The sequence below is a fragment of the Zosterops lateralis genome (assembly GCF_965231275.1).
Source record: "Zosterops lateralis genome assembly, chromosome: 3".
In the NCBI taxonomy this organism is placed as follows: domain Eukaryota; kingdom Metazoa; phylum Chordata; class Aves; order Passeriformes; family Zosteropidae; genus Zosterops; species Zosterops lateralis.
In genome coordinates, this window is record NC_139764.1 from 55,781,656 (window position 1) to 55,799,845 (window position 18,190).

Here is an 18,190-nt window from a genome sequence, read left to right on the forward strand (position 1 = left end):
CAGTGACCCATGTATTGTGTGTACCACACTGTACTGGCAGACTCCAATCTGATCATCAGGAGAGAAGGAACAGGACTGGGTCACCTGCGCACCTTGTGTTCACCTGAGAGCTGTGCTGTGTAGGTGGGCGCAACTAAGGGCAGTGCTTCCTCTCTGTACTGACCTGGCTGGGCAGATGTGTGGGATGAGCATGGATGTGCTACCCGTCACATCCTTCCATACTGACAGTGAACCCTTCCAGAAGCCACAACTTGTTGCAATATCTGTGACTGTGAGACAGCAACTACATCTCCTTTTACCCACCTGACAGGACAAATACTATGACTGTGAGATCTTGAGTCTCCCAAAATAACTGGTGAGTGTTACATCTGCATTCATACTTTTATGTTGAACATGAAAGTATCAGATGTATCATTTGATGCACTAAGTAAAGACCATTATCAGCGAGTATCCTGCTCCCTGATTAGACAACTCACAGATTGCTTGTTCTCTCCAGCTTTTATGATTTTAAACCAAGGCAAGTTCCTTTCCAAGTATTATAGATAACTTTGATTCAATGTTCTCCTTGTTTTAAATCAAATTTTGATGCAGAATGCATTCATTAAAAAGAAAAAGAAAAAAAAAATCTTACCTCCAAGCTGTAGAGATATTTGAAACTGTTTTTTTGATTGGCTGCCTTTTCCACAGCTTGAGCTAATTTTACTGCTCCTCTACCACCAGCCGACCAGTGATTGCAGGGTACAGCATCAAATGCTCCAGACTCCTTTGCAATCTTACAAACCAGATCAACCTCAGCTGGAGAGTCAGTTCTGCCAACAAAACAGTCCTGTCTCATTATTTTGTTCATTTAGTTCTCTTTTATGACCTTATAAACTTAGCCTTATTTTACCATCAGCAGTGGTATAGCAGCTATACGTAGAAATCGTGCCATATATTTAATCCATTTATATACAGCATCTGTATTTACATGTTTCAAGAAAATCTTGTGATTGTTGTAGCTAATTAACATGGAAGATTATCAGCTCCATAATAGTATATACTTTTTTTTTTGTTGGCTTTAAAACCTTAAGAACAAGCTAAGAACTCGAATATCTTTATATTCATGATGAAAAGAGGAAATTCTTTAATAGCTTCTTTGTTCATGCCAAATTGAATAATTTAAAAACCAAGAAAAGTGAGGAATTTGAACTGTGTATTTACTCATAAGAGTAATGAAAGAACTGACTTACTTGAAGACGTTTAGAGCAACCACAACAGGAACTCCAAAGAGCTGAGTAATTTGAATCTGTTTCTGTAGATTACAGCAGCCATCAGCTACCAGCTGGAGGTTCTGTGCAATTAAATAAAAATTAATGGAAATAATAAGATACAAAAAGTTTTCTCCAGCCAAAGAATTTTCCATAAATTTAAGTGAAGATAAACAGTACTGATCATGACAGTTGCAGGCAAGTGAAATTCTTCCAGATGAAATTATTCTGGCACTAATTAATTCTCATTCTAATTAATAAGATCAGACATATTTAAGTAGCTGAGCAGTGTGCAGAATTTGTACATGAACCCATTTCTCTCTTCTGAGACAGAGGAAGATGGTGCAGCTGATGACTGGTTGCTTGTCACGATTGTAAAAGGGATGTTAGTCTGCTGTTTCCAAAGTTTATAAACAGACTGCAGTAGTGGGGTGGGGTTTGACATACAGATGTGTTAGATGCAGAGTTCATATATACACATACATAACCCAGATAAAAGCACATTACTGGATTTCCTTATTTACTCTTTTACATCACACTTTGTATGCCTTGTCTTAGTTGTAACAAAGCACGTACCCTTAGCCTCATACAAGCAGAAGACCAGAATTTGTCTGGAGTGAAGTGACAAAGAAAACAAACCTGCAGAACTCACTCTTTGTTTGAAGACTGACATCCCACTCCAAATGTGTAGCATAAACATATTAGATTTGTTGTTTAATGAACAAGTTAAGCTATCATTAATTTCAGGGAGTGTCCTTGACCCCTACAACACTCTCTGAAAACTTACTGGTCCTGGAAAAACTATTGAAAAAAGGGGTTTTTTTCAGCTATTTCAGCTCCTTATTACAATCCATCATGCAGTCACACATATCATACACCTAAGATGGGTAACACAAGGGGCTGAGGGAAGATGAGTTGGTTTCACTTGTTAGTTATACCTGTTAGAGATGTTCACTGAATGTCAGCATCAGTCAAACCTGAGGCTGCACACTCTCCAGCCAGAGCAAGGAGAAGTTCTGATTCTCTGTACACTATATTATTTTGTTCCTTTAAACAAAAACCTCTTTGAAGTTTTATAACTGTTACAAAAACTTTACTACAAAACTGTTCCTCTTACCTCTTCTGTGTATTCTTTCTTCAAGGGGGCACCAGCAGTTACCTGGGATCAGATAGTAATAAACAATCAAAGTCATCACAGATTGATACTTGTAAAACTAAAGAGTCTGAAGTGCAATTTTGCTTGCTTTCTCTACTTCCAGTTAACCCATACCAGTGCACACAGCCTGACTGCAGCTTGTGTTTTATTCCAAGTTGCACCAGCACACAAACAATAGCAACACTTCCTATTGTATTTGGGTAGCAAGACATAGGTAGTGCCTCAGCAATTAGATGCAAAGGACTACTAAGGGAGGCAGCTGGATCTCATTCTACATGTTGTTACAGCACACCAGCAGTGCAAAGACAATGGGCAGCAACTTCCAACAGCTGAAGAAATAACGGCAACACAGAAGAACATCATCTTTGATGTCCTTTAATTACTGCCCATGGTAAGGAACAGCATGCAAGTAATTTGTTGGAAAGCACAAAGGTATGCATGCAAAAGTGCATCATGAGGGTACTGGGGTACTGTACTGAGTCTCCAAGGACCACATAACAACAATCCCAGGTACTAGACTTACTCACTTTTGTCTCTAGCATTAGTCCTTTTTATAGTTAACCTCCCAGTAAAAGTATCTGGTACTCTACATGCCTCAGTGATGAATGCATCACATTTGTAAACAAATGAAACCTTTAAACTTCTAAGGACACAAGTGAGACAGAAATAGAGACAGTTATTAAGACATATTTAAGTCCTATTTTTGCTAGATTGAGTGATAACACATGTGAAAATATACTTGCCTTGATAGGGATGGAGAAATATAATTCAAAATAAAGTAAACATGCATTAGAAGTGTACTAAAATGATAGAAAATTATATCATTATATCAACCTGAAAGACTGAAAAAGGGTAGCTCGCTTTAACTCGTAGAGAAGATTAACTGTAAGGGAAACCATGCATTCTAAAATTTTGTGGCTGTGGAAACAGCTCTGGTATTTTCACCCAGTGTGACAGTTTCCCTGGCAGCATCACTCTCCAGGATGCTGCTGGGCAGATGAAAGTGTTCCTAGGAGTTAAGTATCTGTCTGCTTGGCTAGCAGAGTCTGATCTGATTGCACATTTGGGGAGCATTTCTACAATCAGTAATCTGTAAAATCTCCTTGTGGCTTAGACAGCAAAAAATGATACACTGGTGACTCTTGGTACACCAGGAAAACACTTGCAAAATTTCATCAGTTACTTCAGTGTTCCCCAGGGAACTAATCTGAGCAAAATAAAAACTAACACTAAAACTAAAACTAACAATGTTCTCTACTTCCACTCACATACTGCAACTCAAACTTGTCTCATTCCCCCTCGACCGTCAAATTTCCCAGCCTGTGACAACTTCAGTGCCCTTACAAATACTATTGCAAAAGGTAGGAAAAAAATGGATATATCTATCTCTTACAGCCTTTTTTTTTAATGCAACAAACTTCCCTTGCTCTGCAAGATATAGTACTTCTTAGAGATCTTTCATCCCTCTTCTTTCATTTGTGGCCTGATTTTAGAGATATCATTAATTTTAGTGATAACATCTATACAATGAGGCATCTCAGAAGGGTTATCTAAATACTGCCCCAAATATTTCTTAAATCAAGGTATTTTACCTATTTCAAATATTAGCAACAATTTGATTTTTCCAAGAAAGGTGCAAAAACTTACATTTGGCCCACCTCCATGCATCTTCAAAGCCCTCACTGTAGCAACAAGTACAACCACACTGGGAACCAAGCCAGAGGCTCTGCATTTGATGTTGAAGAATTTCTCCATCCCAATATCAGCACCAAAGCCAGCTTCAGTTACTGTTAAACATTAAAAAAAACAAAACAAAACCACACATTAAACATGCTTTTGGTTAAACACTGGGGGATATTTCTACTTCAGCATACAGTGCACTTAAATACACATCAGTCCTCAGTTTTGAATGAACTTTTAACTAGAGGTCTATTTACATTACTGAGTCTGATTAAAAACCTATTCCCAACTCAGAAATAAATTCTCTTATTCTTATATGTACAATATGCCATTAAAGGTAGTTTCATGGGAAGAAAAACCAAGTAATCTAAATTAGCTCGAACCAAAGTATTTAAAAAACATCTAGTCCTCTAAAATCACTGTTTCTATGCAATTATGCATAAAACTATTGCAAATTCTCAGATATAAGACTTTCCTATATTATTCCTCTCCCTTTGATTTCACTAAAGATATGCTTTCATCACAATTAATGGACCTTAATTCTCCTAGATTTGCAGAACTTCTGGTGATCTCTTGCTTTTGTGGAGAGGCTGTTTAGTTATAAACACAAACCAGTGGTTACAGTCACATCTCAGTGTTGAATATGTTGAATATTTTTAAATAACAAATTTAATAATGGGATTTTGCACCAAAGAAGTCAGACATTAATGTAACATGACTCAAGAGAAAAATCTGCGCAGAATTAGGATAAACCTGGCAAAGTATGTTTAGTGGAGCTACAAATAAAGAGAAGATAATCTGTATAAATAACACCAGTCTCTTCAGAGCAAATTTGTTCTGATTTGTCAAATAGAAATTATTTTGATTGCCCCTTTTAAAATCCAAGTAATTTCTTTATATTAGACAAAGACAAGCACACAGCAAATAAAAAATTTAAGAGATTAAATCTCCCGTTGGTTGAAAATTTAGCAGTGCAACGATTTCCCACCAGAACATATTAAAGAGCTGGGCTCAATGCACACCTCTCAAAGATGTGAAGGGACTCTCAGGCAGACAAGTCAGGGCAGGAAAACAGCTTGCTCCAAAGGCTTCTGGATCTGACTCCAAGCAGGGCCGGCAATGTGTTCTCATAGCCCAAATAACTTGTAAAAACTCATAAATTCCCTTCTCTTTCCCTCTTGCCAGCAGTTTTGTCTCTCACACTTAGGAAGGGAAGGGACCACAAATGGTTGATCGAACATTTTGGGACTGGCAACCTTCAGCAGGGTCAAGGAGGACATACAGATCTGCTCTGTTGCTGTGGCAGAAAGTATCTCACTGCTGGCAGCCGATGCACTTCAGGAAGTCCCAGCCTTTGAGCATTTGTCCTAACCTCAGTGGTCCTTTGCCACCTCCTCTTCATTTTGCACAGGCTGAAACAATTGCCTGGATCTGCTCTGATGGAGGAAATGGCTGCTGGGGCTGGGAGAGGAAGCAAGGAGTAGCAAACAAGGGGGTGGGCCTGCTGGGGGGAGCAGGGACCTCTCGAAATAGTAACATGGCAAGTGTCATGATTAATGTTCTCCTCAATCATTGTAATAACTATATCATCTTTTTCTAAATAGCCCTGAGAAAAACAGACACACCAAAAATGGGGGGGGGGGGAAAAAAAGTTTACACAAATGCAGTAATTCATAGGAGCAAAGCTAATGCCAGGATAAGTCACATTAAAAGGAGAGCCAGGGATCACATTTCTGGTTTCCAGTAACCCTCATTCTTCTTCTCCAGTCTCTTATGTGGCATAGGGTGATTAATGGGAACCCTGAATTAGGAATATATAACCACGATCAATCTTTAATATAAACAACAGATAAACTATCAAGTGCTTGAGAGGGTGGGAAAATAATTTGTCTCTTACAGAGATTGCCAGCACATATACATAGCAGTCTCCTAACATTTCCAAACAAAGTTTCCAGGGAGTTAATCCATTTCATGCCAAGCCTTTTCAAGGGTCAGTCTCCCTCTGAGAAAGAGGGGATTGCAAGTCTGCCTTTCAGTGGGAGAAAAGCAGAGATGTCAGCCTTCCACAGCAACTGCTCGCACAGCAAGCTGCCCTTCGGGCAGTCCAGACAGCCAGGGCTGTGCATATTCCTCTGTTCTTTGCAATCTTCCCTTTGATACAGAGGGCAAAATTTGCATTTGCCTAAACAACCCAAAAACTGTATCAGAGTTCACGGGAGTGAGTGCTATGACATGGAGACCAGGATTTTTTTCATTGGAAGTGGAGGAAAGGGAGACAAACGTCAGTGCTTTCTCCAGTATGCGGAAGGAAACAGGATGTAGTAGAAAAGCTGCCTGGATGAAAGTTGCAACTCCATTTTATTTCCTCCAAGGAATAGTAAGGAGATAGAATAACATGCCAAGCTATTATATTTTAAAATCTTTGTGCTGAAACACTTAATACAATTACTTTCAGATTGTTTCCTGCTTTCAAACTAAAGCATCAATGAAAAACACAGACTACAAATGGGAAGTTTCAAACTACTCTACATTTAATGATCATGAGCTACACCAGCTAATCACCTTAAATGTAACAACAGAAAATTAAAGTAATATGCAGGCCCATTTATTTTGATAATAATTTCTCATATATAGTTTGTCAACGCAAGAGAATCACACATGAACTCAAATTTTGGGCAACAAACATCGACTTTAGTAGTTGTGGTCTGCTGTACTTCAGCTAAAGAAAAGTTTGACACAAGCACTACTACCTGCCTATACATTTTTGCCCAGCTTCAGCTCTCCCCTGCAGACAACTGGTTATCCTGTGCCCTGCCAAGCAACCATTTCCCAGCTCCATGAATCACGGCACCCCGGGCTGCTGCCCTGAAAGCAGGTAGGGGGTTTGTAATAGGTACCAGCATGGCGTTAACTGCTTGCCTTCATTTCCAGGCCACAAACACAGTTCTACTGCAGTTTTAATGAAAGTAAAGAGGTAAATGATCTGCCTTCAGCAAGCTCACAGAAAATACATGGGTATTTGCACTTCCAGGCTGAGAACACAACTAGATGGCAAACCTGTACTGACCTAGATCAGTGTTACTATAGTCCCAGGCTTTGTTTTGCCTTCTGGATCCCCTCCTTGCAAGACTCAATGATGGGCTGGACAAGTGCTAAAATACTATCTTCTGTGTGCAATTTTCAGTCAGTACAGTTTTCTGGACTCTCACTGTCATACAAAGTCCAAAACCTAAAGTGCAAACCTGTTATGTGATTTTATGCTTCAGTTTTAGAGCCTAAGCATAAAGAACATTGGAATGAGGATTAAAAATTAAAAGTTCAGGTATCAGCAGTGCACTACCATTGCATTAATGTTAGGATTGGGCTATACAGCAAACATAGCAATTAATTTACATATATATCAGAAATAAACTGCATCAAAATGGTCAAATAAGGTCAAATAATTTCTTCTCAAAAATATCCACGTGAGTGTGACCAAAAGCAGCTCATTCTAACGCACCAGAGTAACTGTGGAATCTTGGTTCAAAAAGCCACTAGGCAAAACACAACACACAATTGTTGCAGGTCTTTCTAGAGATCATTTAAGTGACATCTACTTCACGCACTCCTGCTACCAAAATCATCAATAAACCATAATTTTCTTTCAGAGCAAGAACCCAAAATATCAAAATTAGGTAAGGGGAAAAAGGGAAGGAGAAGCCCATAGGGGTGAAATTAGGAAATAGAGATAGAAATAAAGTCAGAACAAACTCTTCACCGGAGTCTTTAATTCTACTTCAGGGCTCAGGCAAATGAACAAATCACTCTGATGGTTTTGTTTTGTTTATAATTATCATAACCTCCTTCATGTAATTACTGCCTTACCAAGGACATCTAAAAATCACCTACATGTGACAATAGCTTAAATAGACAGCGTCGTGTGTTAAGCAGCTAAACAGATTCCACCATCATTCTCAATACAAATTGTAATTTTTCTCCATCTAAAAATACATCTATCTTGCTAAAGCTGCATGAAGTGGTTCCACATTAGTCTTACATTGATATAGTGCTTAAAAGCCTTACAGAGAGTTATGTTTAGAGTATTTTTCAAAAAGCTATTTCACCCACAATTGAACTTCACGCGTACTGAGGGTAATTTCTAGTGAAAGTATCTTTTCCCTAGTCAGCCCTTTGTATCAACAAATCAATGTCAAAATAAAGCATTTGCACTATAAAGGGCCAAGTCAGATGCACACACATGAGGTGAAGCTTGAGGAGGAATTGTGAGCCTGCATTCCTGAACAATGTAAAAGGAAATGGAAACTCTGAGCTGAAAGTTGCCATTTACTCCCCACATGTAAACATATCTGTTCTGGCGCAGCTGTCTGCTGGTAAACTCAGGAAAGGAAGAGCTCAAAGTCACAGAAGCACATGAACTGTGAACCTGGAACTAGAGATATGCTGGCTATAAAAGACTGATATGTTCTTTTTAAAGTGAAAAATACCAAGGTGCACAATCGCCAAAATAAACCAGGATGATCAGTGATTTCTCTAACAGGATATCGTATTTTTGTTAGTACAGCTAGGGATGAATAAGCCAGATGTTTGTCCATTCTGACTCTAGCAATTATTTGATGTGAACTTCCATTCTTACGACTGATTTTGGAATGTAACAAACCCTTTTTTCTCCCCTTCCTGCCCCCCCAAACAGAGGGAGTTTTCCTGTTCATTTTTCTTTCCACGCATTCTCAGATGTCATGGAACACAGGAACTCACTGCTACCACTGCTGAACACAAAGTTCAGCAGAAAACTACACATGAGTATGTTAATCCTGAACAGTTTCCATGCCATGAAGAAAATACTTTGCACTAGTTGTCAAAATTTTATGTTGTTGTTGTGAAGTCTAGAAGATAATAGGAAAAATATTTGCCCCTAAGTTTAACAGACCATAAGCTGATTGGATGTAATCTGTACTTTCCATCTTTTGCTAAAGAAAGATGCCAGGGCAGTATTTGCCCTGCCAAGGTCAGGGCACTGGTGGTTTTTGATTGCTGACACCCAATCCATGCTTTTCACTGAACCAGCAGATACAGCAATTCATTCTGCCTTCCTTCAAAGGAGACTTATTATCTCCTTTGGCTGAGTCTCAGGCCTCAGCTAACAGCCACTGCCTGCTGGCAGCAAGGGCTGCATAGGAAACTTGGCTCCCAGGAATACACTTAAATTAAGTGCTGATTCCCCTGGGACTCCATAACAAGCTATTTCAATCTTTTCCTCAGAAACATTTATTTTTCCATAAGAAAGTAATTTTACCATTGAAATGAAGAGCAGCTTTAAATGAGAAACTAAAGGTTACCTCATAACCTCTCACAGTTACCCACTTTTAATATCAATTGCTGTTAACTTTCCAAGAGCATCCCATATCTTAAACAAAAGAAAAGGCACAATGACTTATACAGAACATTCCCAAACTTACAGACAATAAAGAATTACAGAAAGTTCATTTATTTACTCCAAGCCAGACAGGTGAAGAAAACCCTTAAATTTCAATCCTCTGACAATTAAGGATACAATTCCTTTTTGTGGGTGTTAAAGGCCTGTTTATGTATGTATGCTGCAGATGTTGGATTTTAAATTCAGGGTGGGAATCAAACTGAGAACTCCAGGAGTAGCACTGTGTGAGAGAACGCATGCTTTATACATCTCAACAGCTCTGCTTGCCTCCCCGTCTTGAAAATATACAGAAGTGCAATTGCAGTGATTCCTGCCTCCAAACCACCAATTTAGGGCATGGTTTCACACTGTGGCGGAACCAAATGAGCACCCTGCCTTGCTGAAAGGGTAATTCTTGTTCATTCTTAAATCTTCTACCTTTCTCTCCTGCTCTCTCCCTGCTGCCCAGACTTTTTTGGCATTCATTTAATTGGAAGGTAAACTGTTGTAATTTGCTAAACAGAAAGCAAAAACATACAAAAACACAGCACAAAAAAACCAAAAACAAACAAACAAAATAAAAACCAAAAACCAAACCAAACCAAACCAAAACAAAAAAAAAAACCCACAAAAACAAAAAAATCCCAACAAAACAAAACAAAACAAACAAACAAAAACCAAAAACAAACAAACAAACAAACAAACAAAACCCCAAAACAACACCCAAAACCTGTCAGTTTTTCCACTGGGCTATATTTGAATTAGTTAAACTAAGACCAGACAAGTATCTGAACATGTTCAAACAAGCAGCAGAAGCAAGGGAAGGAAGGAAGATACATTTCAGCAGTGGTAAACTTAATTCTTCTCTAGCCACCTTGTCAAACCATATTCCAATACTTGAAATGTAAAATTTGGCATTTTCTTGCAGCTCACTATAGTAATGAGCTCATTATTTAGATTTATTACTAGAGATTAAAACCAGAAGATGTCTTACAAGTCACAAACAATTCATTCTAATAGAAATTAAGTGAGCTGAATGTGGCTTCATGGGCTACACATTTCTTTGAATCGCTCTGCTAAGCCTGCTGGGTTTTACAGTCATTATCTCTTAATTTCTGTGTCCTATACTCATGTAAAGATCTGTAACTCTTAGGCTAAGTGTTGGGCCCTGACATGAATTGCAATGCATAGCTGAATACATTAGCCAAAGATACACAGTCCCCCCCTTTCGTAACCTCCTTCTGTTATAACATTAACCAGAAAAATCCAAACAAAAGAACTGGGAATTTTAGGTTGCATTCTTTAACCATTCATAGCACGTTTTCTTTGAGGTAACAGAGTAACATTTGCTCATAAGACAGATGACCACGTTTGGATCACAGTTAATGGCACAGGAATAAGGCAATTACATTACATACTTTAAAGATCACCATGGCCTTTGGCAAAAGAATTATTAGTCTTCTGGTAATTACAAAATTAAAACCTCACCACTTCTTTATTTGGAGTTGCGTGGAAGGAATAATTAACAGCAGCACTGATGGTTTTTCATTTAAGGCCATTCTTCTACAATTCTGCAAGGAGTATATTAACTTATGGTACCCACAGTATTTCTCTAAGGGCTAAAAATAAACTTCATCACACTTAAACCATGTTACTCAATACATATCTCACTACCAGACTTTCATTTACTTCCAATTTTAAAAGATCTGGTTGGCTGAAGCTCCTGCCACCAATACACCTTTCACCAGAGTGAAGCTGCTTCCTCTTGAGCTCTCAGGTTTTAGGTCCTTCCACACTCCCCTTAAAAAAAGCTACTGAAAACAGACTTTGAATATGCTTTGAGAATTCATGTTACAAGCATCTGGAAAACACTAACTTCAAGAGGCAGGCAGAGAGCCTGAAAATTTCTTCCCTGAAAAAGTTTAAGCATTTCATCTAATGGTCATGGAGCAACACATGCTTTAAGCACCATTTCAGCATATGCGCTGGAAGAAGACATACTTTCTGGAAGGCAGCAGAAATAGGCAGGCAATGAGTGATGATACAGGTGAGTGAGGAACACAGAATTTTTGCAGCCAGACAAGCCACCATCAGAGCCTATCCCATCTCAGAGACTAAATCCATCCAAGCAGCACCTGCACCACACGCTGGGCTGTGGGTGCTCTCACATACCCTCGGACGGGCACGGCTGGCACAGGGGGAGAGCCCAGGAAATCGCTCTGCTCCTCGTTCTCCTGCAGAACAAAAGCTTCTGTGCACGGCCAGCAGAGGAGTGGTGGCAGCCGAGGCTGCGGTGAATGCCGCACAGCAAAGGGCCACTGAAGCAGGATGATCAATGCTGCTGTCACCGGCGCAGTCGCCCGAGGCAGGGCAGGCAGGGAGCCATCCATCACCGCTGCGTGTGAGCCCAGCCCGCAGGGTACCCACCATCCGCCCGGGCAGAACCCCTGACTCCGCACTGAGAGATGTGCTTGGAAAAATATTCTCCATCTGCCCTTCTAAAATCCAGGAAGCACTTGCTTATTATGATAATGATCTTGCCCGTGATTTAGGCACTGTCTTTTCTGTGCACCCATGTAGTGTATCCCTCTCCTAGAAGGACAAACCAGGTCCTGGTTTTATTTCATCTCACTGAAATCTTTGTAGGAGACAGAATGCCTTCCTTTTGTGATCGGCCTGGGAGAGGACACCACCAACACTGCTCTTGACAGCACAACTACATCTTCTAGCAACCCATGGAAAAGGCCATCTCCTGTTATGGATCCCCAGGAAGAAGAATATTATCCCCCTGCATTAGCAGTTTGTCTTGATGTAAAAACGGCCTAGTGAAACATCTGATGCAAAGGCTGTAAATTACTCTACAAGACCACCCCAAGAGCTTTGCTGTGAGACTGGAAATTATCCTATACAGAATGCAACACATGTATTAAACACATACAAAATTTAAGATATTAATAAACAAAAAGATGTTCCACAGAGACAGAGAATGCCAGATACTGTTAGTAGTATTTTAGGAGACAGGAAATAATGCCTAGTAGTGAGACCGTGCAGCATAAGCCACAGAAGAGCAGAGGAGGGTAAAAGAAGCAGGCAGGTAAAGCCCGCTGTGCTGCACAGATGTCATGCCATAGCCGCATACATGGAGAAATGCAGCAGAAGCAACTTTGGAAATCATGGAAGCTCTCCAATATCTCTTGCAGGTTGGTTGTAATCACCTGTATTTTTAAAACAATATATACAAAACTGGTATTTGAACCTCTACTCAAAGTGTAAGATTGATGATCTGTGACAAACTTATTAATATGTATTTGCTGTTTTCCCTATAATTTTTGGATAAGGAAAAAGAACTCAACTGGTTAAAACTGCTCTGGAAAATAATTGTGTCTGTTAAATGATATGACGTCATGTGTAATTTATCTTACAGAAAGAATTACAAACTGAGGAGAGAGGAGGTACTAAGGTCACACACCAACAAATTCCATCTTCCTACATGGAATTCCCAATGAAAAATGCAGTCAAAACCAAACCAAACCATAATTCGGCTGGTTTACACAACAAATCCTCGCAACTGCTCATGGCTAAACCAATTCTTTAATGCCTGTTGTGAATTTATCCACTTAAACACAATTCCTGTAATCAGGGCAACGGAACTGCTGTTGCAAACTACCCATTACCATTTCTGAAATATTTCTACATTATTAGTTGCCCCTCCTTACTACAGATTATAAATTATTAATTTTTTTTTCAATTCCTCTTCATAATTGCCCATCATCTTGTCATCTTAGCTACTCTATTATCCTTCAGCCCTCCCCCATATTTTTGTGCTTTCTTGCTCCTTGTGCAGTGAAGAACCCCAAAACGTACACTGAATTCCTAATTGGCTTCTGGAAAGGCTGAAGCTGCAACCCTTGATTTATGAAGCTGTTACTCAGTCCCTCGGGAGCTCTGTTTGAGATGCTGTAGATGGAGGCAGCACCAAGATACTGTGTCCTCATGCATGTAAAGCATCTCCTTGTCCCTGAAGCTTCATTCCCAATCAGGGCATGCAGCCAGTGCCAAGCTGAAAATACATTAGAAGCATGTGCCTTATTCCTGCAGGTAGCAAAGCTGAAGAGCTGGAGATTGTCAGCTTCAATAAAGCTGTCAGCATAGAAAGCCAATGATAAAAGGACCAAAAAATAGGCCCACCACATAAAAGACAGGTAAGCCACCCAAAATTTAAAAAAGGCTGTAACCTACATTTCCTCTTATTGTAGTAGAATCTAATCTGTTCTCTCAATCAAATCAAATTAATCAAACAGCAGTTTTATAAAACTGCAAAAATTAAATTACAAGGTCAGAGCATTAAACTGACCCTGAGATACCATTTTGGCTATTAATCTTTTCTTTTAATGTATTATTTTATAGAATCAGCAAGCAGCCTTTGAACACTTTCAAATATTTCCAACATTTGACCTTCAAAAGCACTTTGGCTATTTGCCAAAACACCACTCTTCCCAATAACAAATCATACTGGCCATACATAACCTAGCATTATCTCATTAACATGTTTAAAAATGGTTTAGAAACAAATTTACATCCCTAGACATGAATTCTTGAACTTTTCTTTAAAGCTAATCTGATTAGGTGATAAGATCAGATATGTAAACAGACCTACTTTCTGTTTTCAAAGAGAAATAACGATTTTTCTGTAATTATTTTCTGTCAAAATACCCAGCACACAATAAAACATACAGTTTGTTGCCTGAAAACTAAAAAACCCCAACAAAAAACCAATTTAAAGTTAGCTTATTTTCAGAGAAATCACACTATTTTTCTTTTATATTGCATTACCATAGAATACTTCATTTCTGAGGCAAAATAAAACATCTGTAAATAGAAATATTTGGAATACTTAGCATCTGCACTTTTCTTCCAGGAACATCTAAAGACACAATCTTAACCTTTTCCCCAAATCACATTATTTGAATTAGGCTCATAGAGAGGGCAGCACAGGATGAGAAGAAAATATATCAGAGTTCTGATCCTGAATAAGAAAATGTAGCTTTAAACAATAGTTTCTGAAAGACCTGTTAAGAGAGCTCTCAGTGTGCCTGAGCTTACGGAATACTCCCAGAAAACAGAAAATCAACTCTGCAAAATATACATTTGTACTAGATGATATTAAAACCTTGCTTACTATAATTACCGTAATCAAAAAATGGAAATACATGTATTTATGTCCTTTTCACATTCTGCATGTGAAACTTCTCTGGAGCCTTGATGAATTGTCAGCTATTCCAAAAGTAAACAAACAAAGTAAACAAACAAACATTTCCCCCTCAGTATGTGTACATTATTAACAATTTTAATTATAAAAGCTTTCAGAAAACAAAGCACTTCAGCCTGCAGATTCAGAATGAGTCAGAAAATAAAAAGCAAACATGTTTCTCCAACATGATGTAAATATCTGAAGAAATCTAATTCTTACACAAGTCATCCATAAAAAGAACATTAGGTTTCAGGATCAAAAGGTCAGTAAACCAACCAAACAAAAATCTAATAAAGAGCTAACATTTTCAACTGATATTAAAAATAAACCATCCACTAAAATTAAAATTCACTCTTTAAAATGGGACTTGAACTCTTTATGCATACTCTGCCCTGCTGACCCTTGCTAAAGGGTGTAAGTCAATATGAAATACTCACAAATGGAGAGAGGATGATGGATTTTTTGCCAAATAACCCTAAGCAAAAGTAACGCTGTTAGCTGGGGAGCCTGCTTTTATTTCCTTTGCCAAGTGATGAATTAAGAGAACTTCCTAGCATACATGAGGTTTTACTGTTTGCACTTTTTTGAACCCGCAGTTCTTTTCTTTTTATAAATAAAAACAATACAACAAGGAGACAGCAAGAGAACAAAAGGAACTGCTTCTTATGTGCTGGGAGTTTTAAAACTAGGTAAGATTGCTAACTTGGGGAAGGAAGGGAAAATAACCAGAAGTTGCAATGTCATCAGTTTCTACTCTGTAGAGTGGTATTTTATTTATCAGGAACTGGGCAGTGCCTCTACTTTCTGAATGAATGACAGATCCTACCTATCTATTTTTACCTCTGGGTAACTATCCTGAGACTGAGAATAATGGACAGGCTTTAACAATTGTACACTCCATTTAGTTTATGAATATCACTGCCAGAGGAAAGAGTTGTGTTAATCTCTAACATGTTGCAGAAGAGGTCAGCATACAGGACATTAAAATACCATGTCAGCTTGTAAGTAAATTCCTGATGCATGTTTAAGTACTGGCAGCTGCCATGGCTCTACAAAAGCCCTGTTACCTTAAAGTTCCTGCTTTAGCAGTGCTTGTCATCTCCCCGTTTGCTTTGGTGAGACAGTTTTTGCCCCCAAGAAAGTTCAGAAACTGGAAGAACACAATGGGAAAATGGGATTATATGTGCAGGCATAGAGGCTGAAATTACATGCTTAAGGCCAGAAAGCCAGTCAAGGATGGAGGTGGGAATAAGATGTATGGCTCCTGTCAGGCACTGCAGTGCCACAGCCATATGACAGACTGGGAGATTTCCATCAGAGACCTTGTGCTGCCAGTGGCAAGTGACAGGCTCGGCAGCTTTGTCTCCTTGTCTTTCACTGGGCCAGAAAGAGGAGACAGGACAGGTTTCCTCACAGCACCAGCTCCTCAGGAGCCAGCCAGCTCTAGTTACCAGCCAGCCAGAAGGAACACTCACACCACCCTTCCTGCCTCCCCATCATCATGGCAGCACATTCTCCAGGTGTACAATCCCATCCCAAACACTATCACACTGCATCTCCCTTCTACTCTCAAAACCCATAGGAAGGGAAGAGAACATGGATTTCTCAAATCACCTACTCTCTACTCTAGCTCTCTACTTGTTTGTGACCCAGCCAGCTCAGCTGCTGTGTGACACTTCATTTAGCACACAACGAACACACAAGCCCCCGTTCACAGCTCCTAGTCTGTGAGAAAACCATTTAATTCCTTTTCTAGTGAGGCACAGAGCAGCATCCATCCACCCGGAAATAATAAAAACCCCCACTGAAAATAACTGTGACAAGGCCATGCTATCTCTTAATTATTTTTTATCATGTAACCATTAAAATTTCTCTCTTTGTACCGAAATCACCCATTAATTCAAAATTGTCTAAATGTACAAATTAAAATGGCTGGTCTCTCACATGACATCTGACTTGAGGACAGTGGTAACTTCAGGTCACTAGGAGGAAAGGCAGTCAAATAAACAGCTTTGCCATCCTGCAGGGTTAACTTCTTGAGTAGAAGATAATGTCACTATTAATTACATAAGCTCTAAAAGAGAGGAAAAGACATAGCAAGCTGCTACACTAGGGAATAAGTGTCAGAACCTGCAAAGGAAATGCAAACAAATTACAAGGGTCTTCAGCCCCACAAAATAAAACACAGAAGCTAATGATGTGAGGTTACTGTAATATACTAAAAATGGAATTAAAAACCTGAGCAAAAGCTAAATGCACTGCTGTTAATAAAATGTCAATCAGAGTTTTCAAAATCCTGGAAGAAGAAGAAAAATACAAACCACAACGCTTGTCTCAACATCTTAAATAAGTTCTTTTCTTTTGGTGCCTTGTGCCTGAAAAATATCAAAACCTATCCTCAAGTAATGGGGGGAAGTCTGAGTCACTGCAGACCTGATGGTTTTCTAATAGATTTTTAGGAAGAGAATAACTTTAAAAAAATATTGAAATAAGTAAGAAATATTACCTTTGTCTACCAAAGGGAGGCTATGCCAGATTAAAAGCTTTCTCCAGTGATGAAAATATGACATCTCATCAATGATGAGGAACAAAAGAACCTGCTACAGCAATACATAGGAGTCTGAACCAGGCTGGAAGAACATTGCTACATGATTAAGGAGAGAATAGGCAGCCATCACACAAGAACTGTGGGACAGGAGAGAGGAGCAGCCCCAGGGTTCTCATTTACTCTTTGTTAAACCATGTCAGCAGAAAGACTGAGGAACACTGATGGAGTTTATTGGCAATAGCAAAGCTTGAAAATGTATTGCACAGGAAAAAGTTTCTGTGGATTTATGAAGAGGAGAAACGGAATAAAAGCTATCAGTAAAGAGTTACTGCCATTGGAGAAACATGACAAAAATCTGACCTACGATTTGGGAACTTCATACTTGCAAACATCAGGGAGGAGTCTGGGAGCCTAGCAGTATTAAGTCAATCACAGTCATGTATGGAAAATGTGTGCTTGAATAGTTAGAGATAGTATTATTAAAAAAAATATCACTTGAGAAAGAGAGGACAAAGCTGTAGCACAGTATTACAAAAGAAAAAAAAAAGAACAAATAAGTCCAAATTGGCCACGGCAAGAGTTAAAAATCCTAGCTGGTTTCAAACTGGAGCTAAGTCAGTTTATGAAGGAGATCACTTGATATGCTTGTCAGATAAAGCAGAAAACTCAGCTAAATGGTGGATGATTTATATTCACTTTTTTTTTTTTTTTTTTTTTTTTTTTGTAAATTGTCCCTTGCAATTCTGGATATAAACAGGAGATTTGGGAACAAACATTCACAAATATGCTTTGTAGCAAGGAAAGACTAAGTGAATTTCCAACATGATTTTAGATTTTTTTTTTTTAAGGGAAAAGGTAAAATCTCACTACAAGAGAGCCCATAATTTAGTAGGTT

At 38.9% G+C, this 18,190-nt stretch overlaps 1 protein-coding gene across 2 annotated transcripts in view; it reads right to left on the reverse strand.

Moving 5' to 3' along the window:
* MTHFD1L (methylenetetrahydrofolate dehydrogenase (NADP+ dependent) 1 like) overlaps positions 1-18,190 on the reverse strand; it is a gene marked incomplete at its 5' end in the record, with an annotated part of 145,651 nt that overhangs the window by 61,307 nt on the left and 66,154 nt on the right. For both annotated transcript variants that reach the window (XM_083858196.1, XM_083858195.1), the window contains 4 exons: positions 632-809; positions 1,230-1,330; positions 2,365-2,406; positions 4,051-4,190. In XM_083858196.1, coding sequence (XP_083714322.1) covers positions 632-809; positions 1,230-1,330; positions 2,365-2,406; positions 4,051-4,190 — 461 coding nt within the window. The remainder of the gene's footprint in view (positions 1-631; positions 810-1,229; positions 1,331-2,364; positions 2,407-4,050; positions 4,191-18,190) is intronic.